General features: G+C 43.0%; 1 protein-coding gene across 3 annotated transcripts in view; it reads right to left on the bottom strand.

Moving 5' to 3' along the window:
* Positions 1–4,481: 4,481 nt before the first annotated feature.
* ADSS1 (adenylosuccinate synthase 1) overlaps positions 4,482–18,568 on the bottom strand; it is a 75,557-nt gene continuing 61,470 nt past the window's right edge. For all 3 annotated transcript variants that reach the window (XM_059723287.1, XM_059723285.1, XM_059723286.1), the window contains 3 exons: positions 15,518–15,615; positions 13,156–13,305; positions 4,482–10,775 (listed from right to left, as the gene is read on the bottom strand). In XM_059723287.1, coding sequence (XP_059579270.1) covers positions 10,723–10,775; positions 13,156–13,305; positions 15,518–15,615 — 301 coding nt within the window. In that variant the 3' untranslated portion in view covers positions 4,482–10,722. The remainder of the gene's footprint in view (positions 10,776–13,155; positions 13,306–15,517; positions 15,616–18,568) is intronic.

Below are 18,568 nucleotides of genomic sequence, written 5' to 3'. Positions count from 1 at the left end.
CACAAGATGAACATGAGCCTGCAGTGTGATGCTGCAGCTAGTAAAGCGACCAAAACGCTGGCTTGCATCCACAGATGCTTCTCAAGCAAATCCCAGGACGTCATTCTCCCCTTGTACTCGGCCTTAGTGAGGCCACAGCTGGAGTACTGCATCCAGTTTTGGGCTCCACAATTCAAAAAGGATGTGGAGAAGCTTGAGAGGGTCCAGAGAAGAGCCACGCGCATGATCAGAGGTCAGGGAAGCAGACCCTACGATGACAGGCTGAGAGCCCTGGGGCTCTTTAGCCTGAAAAAGCGCAGGCTCAGGGGTGATCTGATGGCCACCTACAAGTTTACCAGGGGTGACCACCAGTATCTGGGGGAACGTTTGTTCACCAGAGCGCCCCAAGGGATGGCGACTAGGTCGAATGGTCATAAACTACTACAAGACCATTTCAGGCTGGACATAAGGAAGAATTTCTTTACTGTCCGAGCCCCCAAGGTCTGGAACAGCCTGCCACTGGAGGTTGTTCAAGCGCCCACATTGAACACCTTCAAGAGCAAACTGGATGCTTATCTTGCTGGGATCCTGTGAACCCAGCTGACTTCCGGCCCTTTGGGCAGGGGGCTGGACTCGATGATCTTCCAAGGTCCCTTCCAGCCCTAATGTCTATGAAATCTATGAAGCCAAGGCGGCGATAGAGCTTAGATTAGCCATGGGAGTCAAGGACAATAAGAAGTCCTTCTTTAGGTACATAGGCAGTAGAAGGAAAACAAATGGAAGTGTGGGACCCTGCTTAACACCGCGGGACAGCTGGTAACTGACATTCAGGAAAAAACAACTCCTGAATGCCCACTTTGCTTCAGTATTTCACCTGACCATGGGGAAATTCAAGTGAGATAAGGCTCATAGGGGAAGGCTGTCAGTCCCAGCATGTCCCACTGGGAATGCTGAGCAGGTGCAATACCAACTAGAAAAGCTAGAGATTTGTAAGTCAGCAGCACCAGATGGACTCCATCTGAGAGTGCTGAAGGACCTGGATAAGGTCATTGCAGAACCCCTGGCAAAACTAGGTGCACGAATTCAGAAATCCCTGACAACTGGAAGAGGGCCAACACTGTGCCCATCTTCAAGAAGGGGAAGAGGGAGGACACGGGCAACTATAGGCCAGTCGGCCTAACCTCCATCCCAGGGAAAATCCTGCAAAAAGCTCATTAAAGAATCAGTGTGCGATACGCTCGTGGAAGGGAAGATTCTGAATGACATCCAGCTTGGCTTTGTCGAGGGTAGGTCTTGCATTACCAATCTCATCTCCTTCTATGACCAGGTCTCTTGCCACCTGGACACAGGAGACGTGGTAGACATTATATACCTAGGTTTCCAAAAGGCTTTTGATCTAGTATCTCATGATATCCTTATGTGGAAACTGGAAGATTGTGGGCTCAGCTGCTCAATGATTCAGTGGGTGGGAAACTGGATACAGGGTAGGACCCAGAGAGTACTCATGGATATATCTGTGTCGTCCTGGCGCGAAGTGGCCAGTGGTGTCCCTCAGGGGTCCGTGCTTGGACTGGTGCTTTCCAGCATCTTTATCAATGATTTAGATGGGGGAGTGAAAAGCTTGCTGGCTAAGTTCGCAGATGACACCAAGTTTCGGGGCAGTGTGGTCACGTCAGAAGATAGGTTGCAGATACAGGCAGACCTGGACAGGCTCGAGAATTGGGCAGACCGGAACCAGATGAAGTTTAACACTTCCAAGGGTAAAGTGCTCCATCTGGGGGCAAACAACCTTCAACATACATACAGGCTGGGTGGTGACAGCTTGACCTACACCACAGCCAAAAGGGACCTAGGGTAATGACTGACCATGTATGAATATGAGCCATCAGTGCGAGGCAGTGGCCAGCAGGGCAAACAACATGCTGGCATGCATCAACTGATGCATCTCGCATAATACTAAGGAAGTGGTACTCCTGCTCTACTCAGCATTGGTGAGACTGCAGTTGGAGTACTGCATCCAGTTCTGGGCGCTGCACTTCAGTAAGGATGTGGAAAAACTTGAGAGAGTCCAGAGAAGAGCCACCTGTATGTCAGGGGCTTGCAAGGCAAGCCATATGAGGAAAGGCTGGGGGACCTGGGCCTCTTTAGCCTAAAAAAGAGGTTGAGAGGGGACTTGATAGTGGCTTACTGCTATATCAGATGAGTGCATAAGGAGCTTGGTTCACTAGGGCAAACCTGGGAAAGACCAGGACCAATGGATACAAACTCCTGGAAGGCCGCTTCAGGCTTAATACCAGGAAAACCTTCTTCACAGTCAGGGTGTCCAGACTGTGGAATAAAGTCTCTCCAGAGTGCAGTCACCTACCCTGGAGGTTTTCAAGAGGAAACTAGACAGTCACTTTGGTGAGGTCACCTAACCACAGTTGTCTTCCTGCCTGGAGTTGGGGGCTAGACCCAATGATCTGCAAGGTCCCTTCCAGCCCCTTACAATCTATGCATTTGTGATGTGTGCTTGCTTCTGCGTTTGTTCAAAAAGACAGTTTGCACCAGTAAAATGAAGTAATAAGACAACAATATTTATTTGAATGTATGAGTGGGTATTATATAGCTCCAGGGTCAAATGCAGCCTATAGAACAAGATAGCATGGAACCCCAGATGTCTTCTCTCTTAGTTGCAGAGTGAGGAGCAGAGGCATAACAGCCAGGGCTTCACCTTGGGTAGCAGGGGATGGGGCAATAGTAGAGACTGGTCTGGCCTCGCTGGCAGCTCTGTCTATGGTTCATATGGCCCTTCTAAGTGGGCACCCAGGGCTGATGCTCTGGTCACCCACTTCTCATTATCTACTGCCGAGGATATAACTCCTCAATGGGCACCTCTACACAAGATGTTTACAGCAGAGCTGCCTAATTAGCTCCACAGTAAAGTCTCAGCATCTACATGTGCAGCCCTATTAGGTCACAGTAAACTGATAAATGCCACCATAGGTTAATACTTGTCAATACAAGTACTATCCTGTGACAGTGTTATTTACTGTGCAGCAACACTTGTATAGATTCTGATTGGGCTGGCTGAGGCCCAAGGGTGTTTCAGTGCAGGGGCTGCTTGCTGGCTAGTCCCACACTGGAGCACCCTTGTGCGCAAGCCAGCCCCTCTGCAGCATGTTGAGCTGGGTCAGAGCAGCCCTGGGTTGAAAGGCTGGCCACCTGCCAGCCTCCTGGCTGCTCTGTGTTAATTGCATGTGTAGATGCATCTAATGGCAGGTAGTTATTACTGTTGAGCTTAACTAACAAGCAAGTCTAGACCTGTTACGGACAAGGGAAGTAAAATGATATACCCTGGTTTTGTACAATTATTTCTGTTTTAATGAGGTACATTTTCTGTAGATTAAGTTACATTCAGGCTTTTGGTAAGGTACCTGTGCAGATCTTATCACAAATTTTCTTGACCCATTTTAATGCCATGCTACCAGCACATAGCCACGCCACCTCTAACTGGTTTATTTTTCCCTAATATTTTAACATTTGTTGCAGGAAATCAGCTTGAAAAGTAAGCATTCACAAGGTTAACTATGGTTGAAAAGTGTTAAATATTAAAAGCACCAACTTTAAAAGTACCGATACACAATTCCTATTAATGGTAAAGGGTGTCCCATACTTACTTTGTGAAGCTTAATGGAAGTATATCACCCAACTTGAGCAATGGGTTACTAGGAATTCACTCCTGGACTTTGAGGAAAGGAAGACAGATCATTATCTCTTATTTTCTACATGCAAACTCCAATAGAGTTTAATTTTCATGGAGAAAAAACATCTTTTAAATATCACAGCTTTCTTACTTTGGCAAGAGATGTACTGGTCACGTAGGACCCAGTGTTTATTTCTTACTCAGGCAAAGCTCATATTAATTGTCCACTGATATCCATGGCAATGTTCGTACTGAGTTCTTTTGATGAAGAATTCAACCAGTTATTAGCTATAAGTGGTAATTTTGCCTAACTAAATGATATGATTGAGAAAATTTCTTAATGGTAAATGGGTTTGGGCCTGTTTTGCAGTTCAGAGCAAAAAAGTACGTGCATTTCTGCTTTGAAAATGGCCATGCATGCAGACTCGTTCTTCTTTCTGCCGAACATTTCCACAGTTAAATTACCTGTGGTGTGTCAAACTTCTGTAGGTCTCATCAATAAAATTTGTATCTTTTGACTTAAAGTAAACTACTGTTCCTCAGAACACTTAAAAGTTTTCAGTAGCTGAGAGGTACTTTTTTGAACTACACTTCCATGTGTCAAGTGATATAAAGGTATCTCTGGGAAACTAATGTTGCTGGAGGATAAATTGTACTGAAGCATGAAATTTAAACCATGGTGAGTGCACTGAACTTCTGCAGGCAAGTTTGTACGAAACAAGGTAATGTCTTCTCTAAACCACAAATACGCTCGATTAGAGGATCATTCTTCTTTTAGGGGACAAGGAAACAAAGATTGACAGAGACATTTGATAGATCAGTGTAAAAATCTTTTTTATTCTCATCCTTTGAAAACTGCATCTACTGGCTAAATTTTGCTACATAAAAGTATGCTATGCACTGTGTATGCCCCGAGAGAGTCTTGTGTTTCTTGTCATTTATTGCTTATAGATGGCAAACATTTAATACAGACTGTCTCAATGAATTTAAAAAAAAAGAACACAGGCAGAAAAATATTTAGCAACACAATCAGGTATTTTGGAACTACCAATTTCCTGATAATATGGCAGAACATAAATTACCTTTTCAGGCCAAAACCTGATGTCCCTTCTCAGTGTTTATTCATTGAGGGCTTGGTTCTAGCACTATTACTCACAAGGTTTTCTTTGTCTGAGGTTCTCCCTGAAACTCTGTTGGTTGTAAAGGAACCCTTACTTAATACACCAGACTGTAGAGCCAATCTACAGATGCTGTAAATCCACCAAGGTGCAAGTGTCACCAGAGATTTCTATGCAGAGGCTCAAAGTCTCTGGCACTCCTTGCTCCTTTGCAACGTGGCTGTAGTAGACCTATGCAACCAGCATTTCTGCAGCTGATAATTCCTGAGGGTGCTTGTTTAATGGAGTGCCCTAAAGCATGAAGGGGAATACAGTGAAGATCTGTATTTTCTTTCTGCTCTGATCCCTACAGGATCCCTAGTGGAAGGAATGATGTGTCAGCCACCCATTGCGGAAATCCCTAGACCTAATAGGGAGGGTTTAAGAGAAAGATGCTGCTGCGGAAATGGGTCGGGACTCCATTTCCTTAAGGGAGAACTGTGATCCATGCAAGTGGGCCCGCTCATGTTTGTGAATCAGACCTTTAGTAAGGAATAAGTAGGGGCTGGGAGATTTGGCTCCATGAATATTCATTAGTATTAGAAAGTGGGTAGGAATAGGAATGCTGTTTATTCAACACAGCTCTACAAAGGAAAAATAGCTATCAGCCTGCTTCTCCTCCTTTCCCTTCTCTCCAGTCTGAACCAAGAAAAGAACATGCATCAATATGTACCTGTAGCTTCCGCACAGACAACACAGACCCTCTTTTGTCCTGGGCAATTTCCAACACCAGCGCCTTATGGAGTGCAATGAAACTGCTTTGGAAGCTTCAGCTACCAGACAAAGCTCAATCCATCAAGCATATCTTTGTGACTGGCAGAAAGCATGTCAACCTCAGCAATGTTTATTGAATGCCACCCAATCCCTTCTCACACATCACCTGCAGTAAATGTATTAACCTGCTCTGTTGCTCACTGTATAAAGACACTGCAATAAAAATCCTGCTGTTCCAGACTGGTTACTGAAGATTATGAGAAAACTGAATCTTCTGAAAAATCCTAACCCCACTTGTCTGAATCTCCTCCATGTCTTAGGGGCTGGCTTTAGTTGTGCTAGCTCAGACCACTTATTCCTTACTTTTCCCAGTCTTGTGTTCTTAATAAAAAGTTGTGGGAAGTTAATTCAAGTTTCTTCAAGCAATGTATAGAAATAACTCATTGGAATTAGTCAGGAGACTTTCAAAGGGAAAAATTCTACTTCGTTATTGATCCAAGGTTTCCTCCCAATCATGTAGAAATGGCTACCCATGGCTCCAAATTAGCAGAGACAGTAGCATCTCCAAGCCTGGTTTATAAGTAGTTGAATACCCCTATCTAATCCAGAGAATATAAGACTGAAATGTAAATATCAGCTACTTATAGCTAGAAATAAACTTATCTGCTTCTCAGACAAAACTTCTTGATATATTTATATTAAAACACTAGGAAAGAATTGCCCATGTTTTCTTTTACATATAATGGAATATATTCATAAAAAGGAAATATTTGTTATTTTAAGTTTGTTTTGACATGCCTTTGAGGGTGAAAAAAATGATGTGAGAATTCAAGATTGTAGCTGTAAAATCTGCATCTATGAGTGCGTAATGAGGGGCTGTTTGTACATTTTGCACATTTATTTTGAAACCCCTTCACTTTATTTTTCAGTTCATAAAGTGCACCAGACCATAGCTGGGACAGCATATGAATTAAAATACAAAAATATCCAAAGTGTACCTGCACACCTTAAGTACATCTGTTAAGAACTATACACCTCATTATAATGGCCACATTGTGATGTCAGGTATGACATGAACCTGTTAAATACACTGCTTTACATGAAAAGTTCAATAACAGTTGCTTTTTTATATTTAGTCCATTATAAGAAAGTATACCAGACTAGTAGATATTTTCTCTTATTTTTCTATCAGTATACTTAACAATATAATACATCAACAAAATTAAATCATTATTATTGCATTTAACTTGAGAACAAGGAGAAGTAAAATTAGCCACACTGATTATTGTTACAAAGAAATTCCAAACAACAGATCGAATGCCAGATAGTCTGTACAGGAAACAGCCAACCAGTTTATATCAAACATGTTTCTTATCAAGGCCAACATTACCGTCAATTATAAAAAGCTTATAAACAAATCCTGAATCCATTCACATTGAATTTGGTGGCACTATTCCCCAAATTCAGTGGAAGAAATATTTTGATTAAAAAGCTATGCAATGAAATGAAATGCCAGAGGTCATGTTACTAAAAAAACCCACTGTCATTAGATAACTGCCTCTTGGTGTACTGCAAACTATGGGCCTTAATTGGCTAAGGTCTTAAATGCAAAGGTAAGCAACTCCATAGAAAATATAATCTAGGTAAAGCAGAAGATGCTCTTGTGACCATTAATTTACAATAGTTTTATTTAAATATGTCAAATAATTTATTTAGGGTTAATTATTTATTCCGAAGGTTATAGTATGCTAAGTGTAATCATTGCTCACTTTTGCCCTAATGCAGTGGTGCTCAACCTTTGTTACAAGTGTGTCAAACCTTACAATCAGAAATCAAGGGCTGCAAAGAAAAGCATTAGAGAGCTATGCTTTGGCATATCCTAATAGTAAGAATTTTAAGTAATATTAGAAAGGAAAACATACATTTTTAGTAATTTTAGGCATCTTAATACAAAGTAAGAGGTTTAATATTCTGTAGTATTGTTTTCAATTTTATACAAATAATTAAAATTTAGAATTGGTACAAAAAATAAGATGACCAGCCATAATATTACACAAGTTAATTAAAGAATTCTTTCAAATGACAGACGGAGTTTGCCCAGCTGGCAGTACTGTATCTTACTTCAGCTCCCCACACTTCCCTGTGCCCTACCAGTGTCCCCTCAAGGCAGAGCATACATAGGCTTTGGGAACATGGGGCGAGTGGAATCATGCTCTGCTCCACAGCAGCAGGGCTTTCTTTGAAATAACTTATTTTTTTCAGGTGCTATAGCAGCCCTGTGCTATACCACAGCCCCATGGGCATGCATGCATGCAGTTGCTAAAAGCAGACCAACACTGCCTTTCCCCTTCCAGCTGTCAAAGTTTTTATGGGGCTCTGGAGCCCAGGAGCTGAGCGTTGCTGCTGATCTCCTCCTCTAAACGCCCCACCGCTGAATTCAGCAGCAGGGCAAAAAAGGCCCAAGCAACAGCGGCTACGCTTAACTCCCAGGCTCTTGGAGCTGCATGAAAGCCCTGAACTTGTTGGTGTATCAGCACAGGTGAACACCACTGCTGCTCAGACTCTGGGGAAAGGAGGAGACAAGCAACAGGCGTGCTCACCTGCATTGGCATGGCAGTGATAGCCTGTTTACACCAGCTTCATAGGCTACATGTAGCCTACGGGCCAGAGTTGAACACCAGTGACCTAATAAATAAAACCAACCAAGGTCCAAACAAAACAGCTTTGCCCTAACAAAATGTCCCGAAGCATAGTGGGCTGGGAAAGGAATCCGAATCATCTAGTCTACAGTCTGCAGGCCAGATCTGGCCTATGAAACCATTGGCTTGACCTAGGGTTTCAGTGATGTTTGTGGTGGGGGTGTCTTCTGAGGATGATCTCCCTGTGCTGCCAGGGAGACGAGTGGTGGCAGTAGCAGGGTTGTGGCACCTGGCCATCCGCCTCTGACCTGGGGTGGGTCATTCCGGTCCACAGCCAGAAAAGGTGACCAACATCTGGTCTAGTGGATGGACAACATGAGGCTGAGCTGACTGGAAAAGAAACTTGATGAATCTACCCCCAAGAGTGTTTATGCTTAGGGTGCCTCAAAAAATAAGCTCTATTTTACAGTACTACTAATATTTAGTACTTATCAAGTACCTTCCAAAAGGACTTTACAAACATCAAGTGAGTCCAAATCCTACTGCCCTTATGCTGGCAGGATTCTCATTGACTATGCAATGGAAGTTTTGCCTGATTAAAGACAGACAAAGGATGGCAGGATTTGGCCCATATTCATCAATCCTCACAGCACCTATTTGAGGTAGGTAAGGAAGTAATATTATTCACCATTTTACTGGTGGCAGAACTGAGGCTCAATGCCTAAATGACATGCCCAAGGCCACTGAAGGAATCGGAGCTGATGCTAGGACTTGGGACTTTGTGATCATAGGACTAGACGTAAAGGATGAAATTGTGGCCTAAAGCTCCAGCCTGAGCTGAATGGAGTTGGACTTTACTGTGCTGCAGCCAGAAGAGGGTGCAAAGGGCCTTTACTACAACTAACAGGGCATATATGTCCCACCACATGAAGTACTTTACTACTTCATTGGTATACCAGCCATGGCTGTCCTTAAATGTTAAGGCAAACCTTAAATGTTAAAGACTGATACATCTCAGAGATGAGACAAACTGGGTTAACACATCTGTGATAATCTAGAGATGTACCGAGGTATTCATTTCTGAGCGTTTGTACGCCATCCTGCTTGGTGGGGCTACCTCAGAAAAAGGGGTATCTTCACAAAATACATCCTGGCATTACGGCTTTGTGAGCTGGCTAGGGCCGTGATGCCATTCCTGGATATACCCCACAGCATTCGGAAATGACATAAATAGTCTCTCCCTCTGTGGAGGGATCCCTATAAGAGGGATCCGAGCCATGCAGATGGGGTACGGAGTGTGGCCTTTTAGCAATTAGGAATCTAAGGATTCATGAGGAAATCCAGGTCCATCCTTGGAAGTCTTGGGGATCTCCATGCTGCTCCTCTCTTCCCGAGAAGCTTCGTTGAGTTGAGCTGCCATATGCTCCCTCCTCGAGGACAAATATCCTCTAAACTTTGCTGAGTGGGGTCAAAAGCTGTGAAGGGGAGTTCATGCTCCACCTAGCAATGTTTAGTCATGCACAAATTTGTGCTTGAAAATCCAAGAGGTTTGAAGATGAGCATGGGATACAGTGCTGCTGCTCCCTGCTTCTTCATCACTCACCTCTAACTGGCAAGACCCACAAGGGATTTTAATGAACAAACATTGAGTTCGTAGAGAGGGTGCACCATATTACATTGGCTCCAATGGCCCTGATACTTTTTGTGGCCTTAGGGCCTTTATAGCCATCACCCACTCCTCTTATGTCTTCCATTTTGTACAGGAGGAAAGGATAGCACTTCCGATAGCCCCTACATGGAGTGCCTGTTGGTAAAGAGGCTATGAGAGGGAACGCCTAGACAGGTCACCTGTCTCAAGTTTGGACCATCTCCAGAAGTTACCTCAGTTACTGGCTTGCACTGCTCTCCAATACGATCACTTTTCCTTTTCTCACATTAGTAGGCTGTAAAAATAAAATCACAGGCCTCCAGCTAATTGTGATTGTCTCGCTTTGTGGAATTAAAAATGCCTACCAAACAATTATTTTGGGACTGAGGGTCTACATAAAAGGCCATAATTCAATGTAATTTATGTCTTATCACCGCCAACCTATAGCCACAACATTTTAAGAACCTGCAATGAAGAATACATTCAGCTTTTACAATTCTGCATTTGCTTAATAAGTATTGGAAAATGTTTGATATTGGCAACAGTCTGAAGAAATAACTGCCTATGGATGTGAAACACTTTGAATACTAATATGGCACAACTAAAAAGAAAAAAAATATATATTTTCACTCCTGTTCTTGATTTCAAGTTACTGAATTTTTATGCTTTTGCAATTCTTGTGATAGTGGCTACCAAACAGATTTTTAATCACTGAATAGTCGCATTTACTGGAAGCTGAAAGGTAAATGAAAATAAGAAAGTACAGAATATGCATTTTGTTTCTACTCATCTCCTAGAAGAACATTTTGGTTTCAAACAGCATCTCCACTGTAACTTGGGAGCAGTAAGGAACAGATGAACAGTAAATTGTGTTTTTCATCACTGAAGTTCTTTGTTTGTTTAAAATAGCTGGATCATTGACTCTCTTGATTTTCCAACTCCAACCCATTTAACTATAGGGAGGAAAAAACAACCATTAGAAAAATTCCTGGGTGTAAACAGCATTTTGAATGAATTTTAATCATTTTTCTGTCACATGTCAGGACCAAATGATCAAACTTCAACACTAAAAGTACTGAGAACAAGTGTCTGTTTTTATTTATATTTTCTTCTCTTACTGTACTGCTGGGCTATAATACAGACCAGACTGACATTGAAAACACATACCATGAATGCAAAGCACTAATAGAGGGGTGAGCTACATCTAATGCATGTTTAACTGTCATTATGGTGAGTGATGGGGTGTCTAGTTATACCCCAGCTAGCAAGTTTGGTCAGACTGTAAAGATACTTGATGTGGACAAGGGAACAGTGACGCATGCGCATCATACTGGGCGTGTCTACATGTGACTACTTCGCCTTAGCGTCAGCAGGCACAAACTGTGATGCTGATGCTACACTGCCGCAGCAATGAGCTACTTTGCTACAGCGTGTTGCTACAGTGACGTAGCTGCTAAAAATAACTGCACCGCCAGGACGGGGCAGTAACAGCTGTTACTGCACCATCATTTAGTACTTCCTAATGCAAGTACTAAATGACTGTGCAGTAACAACTGCACCGTGGGGGGCACATGTAGATGTGCCCACAGTGGTTTAATGCTGAGGCTGCAACTTCATTTAAAGCTAATACCCAACAAGGACAAGGGCATGCAGTACAACGAGGACAATCGCAGAGTGCTGCACCTAGGGTGCAAAAATATCCAGCACATCTACTGGCTGGGAAGTGACCCTCTCAGCAGCACAGAAGCGGAAAGGGATCTCGGAGTCATAGTGGACTCCAAGATGAACATGAGTCGTCAGTGTGACAAAATCATCAGCAAAAGCTAACCGCACTTTATCATGCATCAGCAGATGCAGGACAAACAGATCCAAGGAAGTGATACTTCCCCTCTATGCGGCACTGGTCAGACCGCAGTTGAAGTACTGCATCCAGTTTTGTGCACCGTACTTCAAGAAGGATGTTGATAGACTTGAGAGGGTCCAGAGGAGGCTACTCATATGGTTAGGGGCTTACAGGACAAGCCCTATGAGGAGAGACTGAGGGACCTGCACCTCTTCAGCCTCCGCAAGAGAAGGCTGAGAGGTGATCTTGTGGATGCCTACAAATTCATTAAGGGGATGCAGCAAGGTACTGGAGATGCTCTGTTCACCAGGGTGCCTCTTCAGGTAACAAGGAATAATGGTCACAAACTGACAGAGAGCAGATTTAGGCTAAATATCAGGAAAAATTTCTTCACAATGATGGTAGCCAAAATTTGGACTGGGCTTCCAAGGGAGGTGGTGCTCTCCCCTATCTTGGGGGTCTTTAAGAGAAGGCTGAATAGGCATCTGGCTGGGGTCATTTGACCCCAGCGCTCTTTCCTGCCTAGGCAGGGGATTGGACTCGATGATCTGTTGAGGTCGCTTCCGATCCAAGCATCTATGAATCTATGAACTGAAACAGCCACCCTAGTACCTAGCTGGCTTCTTTTGGTGCTGTTCTTAGACACTACAAGCATGAGGGTGGGTGTAAAGATCAGGTACCCTCAATTTCCTTAAGCCTGCCCAGGGATCCTGACTTCGCTCCAGCCTGCTCCCCTTCTCCAGGCTGGATGCAGGAGGAAAAAAAGAGGTAGAACCCTATTTGCATGAGATACAGCGACATATTCCTGTGTATACTATGTTGTGCCCACAACCAACACCCAGGCAGCCTGCAGAGCTACAGGAACCTCACTCAAGACACTTTCTAACCCCACAGTGACATGCCACTGCCAACTATAATGTAAGCCCGCCAAACTAGATGTCTTTGGATGCCAAATGGAAGCTGAAAACCTAAATGTCTGTTTGCCAGTTCAGCTGTATGGGAGAAATACCTTCCAGATCCCTGCCCTGGCAATAAGCTTAGCTTCTGGCATCAAAGGAGATCTAGAAAACTTCTAGTTCCTGTAGGCAGTACTCAGTCTCATGGCTCTGATACCACCCTCATCAGCCATAGTGGCAGCGCTAGGCACAGCAGGCTCCAGTTCAGGCATCTAAATGCAATACTCTTCCCAGCCTGCAGCTCAAAGAAATGGGAGACGGGGAAAGGAAAGAGAAAGAAGCAGCCCTCCCCTCACTACAAACAAGCAAGGCGAGTGGAAGGCGGCAGGGAGGGGAGAGGAGGGAAGCAGAAAGAGCGCACAACATGCAGGCCCTGGTGTTCGTAGTTGTGATATGGTATACTGCTTCCTCACGGCATGTCCCCACAACTCCAATCCCAGGAAGGGCCAACCTAGCTAGGTGGGTTAAACATTTATACACAGCTGTATTTACATGCCGTGGCATCCCCATGGGCACAGCCAAAGGAACATTTACCTGGCACCCCGACATGATTTTCCACACATCGTATGTAATTCTGTGCCTTGGGTGGGAGGTCTTCCCATTTTCTCGCACCAGTTGTGTCAGTCTTCCACCCAGGCATTGTTTCATACTCCACTTCCACTTTCTGTAGTATCTCCTGGTTAGCTGTGGAAACACAGTTAATACTGAGTAAGACAATAGTTCCACATAAACAGATCTTGGATGTAGAGTTTGATCTTTAAAAAAGTCTGGTAACATTTAAATCCAATGCATGAAAAAGGAATATTATAATGTCAAACGTTTGTTCCCTCATTACTGTATACTTAAAGATAAATTAAATCTTCCTGAGAAAGACCATTCTGACTCCCAAGGGTCTGGTGACACATTCCATTTAATTTACTTCAGAGCTGAAGTAATATTTTTAGGAGGATAAGGAAACAATTGTCTACAGTAGTTTTATTTTGTCAGGTCAGCTCCACAAGCAGTGGCAAAAATGGAATCCCTAGATCAAGATCCTTCATGTACTTCCCTTCTAGGCATACTCCATACGCTGCACTCTGGGTGTATAGTTACTTGGGGGAACAGAAACACCCAGGCATGCACATAAAACCCTGAGCAAATCCCAACATTTTAGTTGCAAAAAAGCATGCAGATGTTTGCTGCCACAGGCAGCCCTTCTCCTACTTAACTGAGTAGTTTACTGGGTAGGGCACTTACCCAGGGAGCAAAAGGACCTAAGTTCTAAGCTTCCCTTATTCAGAGGGAGTTTGAACCTGCTTTCCAGCAAAGAGCTCAGGCTACAGATTAGACAGTAGCTAGATTAGCTTCCATTCTTCCTATTGAAGCTGGCTATTGGGGAAGCACGAGGCAGAGTAGTTTAGTGAAACAGATGCTGTAATTTAGTCATTAGTGCCTTCTATGATTGCTCAGTTTGAGTTAGAAATTAAGGAGTCCCTGGCTGCGTCTACACAAGATGCTGACTGTGCAGCAGCCTGATACTACCGCACAGTAGCATCGCATGGCAACAACTGTGATGCGACGCTACTGCACAGTAGTGTCACAAAAAAGACATTTGTTGGCACTATTGTACAGTGACTCAGTAATGATTGCGCAGCCAGCGTCTCATGTAGACACGGCCCCTGTGTTGTATTATTAGGTAGTCCAGGTTGTGTGTAGTTAGTCTGGAAGATAAGAGGGCTAGTGGAATTAGTGGATCGTTGTGTGCAGCACTCTAAATACATATATGTTTGTATTCACTGAGAGCAATTCTTGGCTATTCTCTACCATGATCAGCAGGGCACAGGACTGGTATAGCACCAGGGAACATAGCTCATGGGTGAAAGGTATCTACTTGCTGTTGTCATTTTAGTCAATTCAGGAGTTAAACTGAGAACCTCTAGAGGGAGCCCTCCTGCTTGAAATTCAATGGCAACTGGGCACATGATACCCTTCTGGGTTTTTTTTCAAGCCTTGACCACAAATAATTTGGAGCACTGTATGGCTTCTGAGGGGAAGGAGCAAACGTGAAAAAAAACAAGAATCCCTGGACTTGGAGAATATCATTTGGGTAAGAGAAGTGGAGCATGAAAAGTGACCAAACTTTATAGGGTTGTACATCATTCAATCTTAAGCTGAGGTTCAATATATGAAATATTGTTTTAAACAAAAGCCAAAAAGTTCTAACAGAAATAGTATTGCAGCAAATATATACTAACTAACATGTTGATTGTTGCTTATTTTAGTGGCATCCAACAAACAACTTTGCCCTGATTGTATCAATCTCATCTTTCATAACATAAACCCTCATTTTCAATTTCATTTTCTTTGGTAAAACATCATGACACTGATACACGCCTCTAGCCAAAACTCTTGTTCATCAGACATTAAAATGTATTGGTAAATTGTAATGAAACAAAAATTCAATAGGGCTGTACACACAGGGCCAAAGGCTGGAATTGCTGTCATCCTGCACGTTGTGTAACAATTCGTACACAGTGGACGTGTCTACATACGTGCCCGACTGCACGGTTGTTACTGCACTAAATGACTGTGCAGCGCTGCTACTGTGCAGTCCTGGCAGCGCATGGGTCATTTCCGACCCTACTACACAGTAGCAATGAGCTACTATACAGTAGTGTAGCATCACTGTTTGTGTCCGCTGACACTACGTCACCGTAACAATGAGGTGTGTAGCATCTTGTGAGTGTAAATTGCTACTATTCTGATTTGGGAGTATTTTATACCTATCTTCTACGTCTGTACATTCCTATGTAAGGTATCGGGCAAAAAACAGATATCAGCTCTAATTTTTTTTAAGCATAAAACACTTGACAGAAAGGAGAGAAAAACAGATCATCAAGCAATATTTCAACATTACCTGGAAAATACGGAATTCTTTTTCCACCCAGTTTGTAAGCAACACCAATTTTAATCTCATCAAGGACATCCAGAATATCCAGTTTTGTTAATGCCAGACTGTTCAGAGAAACATGGGATAAAGTTACACATAAAATAAACCCTTCTATCATCATCATCTTTAATCCCTTCCACCTGCTTTTTCTACTTTTGTACTCATGGACCAAGCTCAGCCAGCCCAGTAATCAGGAAAATGCAGATATATTAAAATATGAACTTTATTAACTGAATTCATGCCTCTGTGAAAACTGAATTACCAAGCTTTACTTCCAAACACTTAGCTGCTCATATAACAAACGCTACTAACTGCATCCTTTAAAACACAATTCTGCCCAGAAAACTTGATAGTAAAACAGCACTTTTATTTCTTACTCCTAGCCTCTATTCGTGGAAAGTCATTATCCCTTTACCTTAATACTACTTATTATTCCTTTTATCCAGGTAGAACTGACATAACTGAGAGAGAAAGAGCTAGGTTTTATTTTGGCTTGTGTACCAACAGAATTATTGACTAAATTCCAGTTACAGGGCCAATCAGTTACCCCTCACAGCATCATTTGTCCTAGAGAGTCTTCATTACTGCTGACGATACATCATAAGAAAAATTTCCAATCTAGTGTTCAGGTCCTTGGATAAGTTAAAAAGGTTCTTAATTAAATGGTCTGTCTTTTACTTCTTGGCTTGAAACATTTCATAAAGAAGTCATCAAAAGACAAACAAGGCAGCCAAGAAGCCATTTCACAGAGATACTTTTTAAGCCAGACTGCACTTTAAAGCAGGAGTTAGACACTTCTAAAACTAACATGCCAGATCCTCAGTGGGTATAAAGGTCAAACATCTAAGCATCTGGCCAGGCATGTGTGCATTTCACAGTTACATTTACTCAGGGTCAAGGAGGATAAAACTGAAAATGTGAGGACTGTCTGGAAAAATTTGGGGGGAAAAGACAAGCACTGGGCTACTTGTTCTTTGTGTTGCTCGCAGCATACAACTTTTCCTTGTGACCTTTGTGTTAAAGGTCTGCAGTACTGATACAGCTGTCTGAACAAAAGAGTAGTAATTACATGTCATTGAAATAAGAAGGGAACCAAACCGTTCTTTAATAATATTTCCACAAAATGGGAACTCTATATGTGAAAGCAAAGCATGACTTAGGTAAATACTCTCTTTAAAAAAAATTAGTGAACAAGGATTGTTTCATTTATTGGTTTCTTGACTGATAAAATGTATATTTTAAAAATAATTACTCCACCAGGCTCACAGAAAAGGTTAATTTTGCAAGGCTGAAGTAAACCTACCTGGCCAAATTTTCAGTAACCACTATTTATGCAGCTGTAAAATTTGCAGGTTCAAGAATTTGTGCGTATGAAGCCCTTTTGCATTGACCAATATGCAAGTCTGTAAATTATAGGCATATTTTTAGTGGACCTTTGTTATGTAAAATCCAAATGTACAAAATGATATTTCATTTTAAAATTAAACTTCATAGCAATAATTCAGATTAGCTGTTATGTTTAGCACTAGGCACAAGCAGATATAGGCACTTTTACAGGTGCTTTGACACGTTTTGATTAAAGTGCGTCAGAGCTGAGTGTGCTCGAGAGTTCGAATCAGAACCCTCCCCCGTGCCGCAGTGTCTCATGTATTCAGTGTCCCCTGCTGAATACATGAGACACTGCCGGCCATTTTTAAGTAGAGTGACACCTGAGAGCCGTTCTAATTAAAATACCCCCGCCCCACACCGGAGCACGTGTACAGATGCGCATAAGCTTTAATTTAGCTTGACGGTGTTATGATCTGAAATACCTGCACCAAGCAGTCAATGTTTCCTCAAAAATGGCATTTCAAAATACATTTAAAATTTTAAAACACAGTGATCGAACTTGTCATCCATTCAAGTTGCTTGGCCATCTTAAATACCAGCAACATCTCAGCCCTTTAATTTAATCCGTTTTTTAAAAAACTATCTTTTTAACATAGCCATGTGGAAAAATGGTTTCCCTCAATGTTGGAAAAAAACATGTACTGACTACTGTGCACTTTGAGCCATACTGTTTACTTTATTGAGGGTACAAGTGCTTTATTTTCTCCAAGTCTCTACTGTAAGAGACTGGTCCAATGCTAACTGGAGTGAATGGGAGTCTTTTCATTCACTTCAGATCAGGACTTAAGTCAGCGGTGAGCAATTATTTTGGCTGGAGGGCCACTTAATGAGTTTTGGGAACCTGTCTAGGGCTACATCCATCTTTCTCTCTCTCTCTTTTCCCTCTTCTCTCTTTCTCTTTTCTTTTCTTTCCCTGTCTCTCCTCCCTCTCTCTGTTTCTTCTCTCTTCCTTTCTCCCCCACCCTCTTCTTCCAGAACCCAGTGGAGCTGTAGTTCGCCATAGAGGACTAGTGGCAGCATCAGCTGTAGATGCCGCTGGTAGGTTCAGGAGCCTGGATGCAGACCCTGCCAGCGGTGTCCAGAGTTGACACTGCCCCCACCTGGTGTGGCAGCAGCTTCTGCCTGGGTACACAGATGCTGCTCCTGCCATGTGGGAGCTTCCACTGTGCTGGGAGGACAGCGACCTCAGCTGTGGACGCCATGGGCAGGTTCTGCGTCTGAGCTCCTGAACCTACTAGCAGCATCCACAACTGACACTGCTGCCCTGCCCAGGCCCACAGCTGATGCTGCTGAACAGAAGCACTGCTGCCTGCCTGCCCAGCACCATACAGCGGCTGAAGCTGGTGCGCGCCCGTGGGCCACATCCTATTACTTGGCGGTTGTCCACCCGCAGGCTGGATCAAATCTGTTGGCGGGACAGATCCAGCCTGCGGGACATATTTTGCTTATCCGTGACCTAAGCCATATGGAATGTATTAGGTCAAGAATGTTATAATGAAAAACTGCAGCAAAATCTATCTTTGTTCACTCCATCCCATTCAGTTGATATAAACAAAGTTAAAAAAACCTAAAAACCTATATCAGAATATCATTTTATCACCTGCTTCAAGAATAAACATATTATCAGCC

The sequence above is a fragment of the Alligator mississippiensis genome, chromosome 2 (genome assembly GCF_030867095.1).
Source record: "Alligator mississippiensis isolate rAllMis1 chromosome 2, rAllMis1, whole genome shotgun sequence".
Lineage (NCBI taxonomy): Eukaryota > Metazoa > Chordata > Crocodylia > Alligatoridae > Alligator > Alligator mississippiensis.
This window is presented reverse-complemented; position numbering and strand designations above follow the sequence as displayed.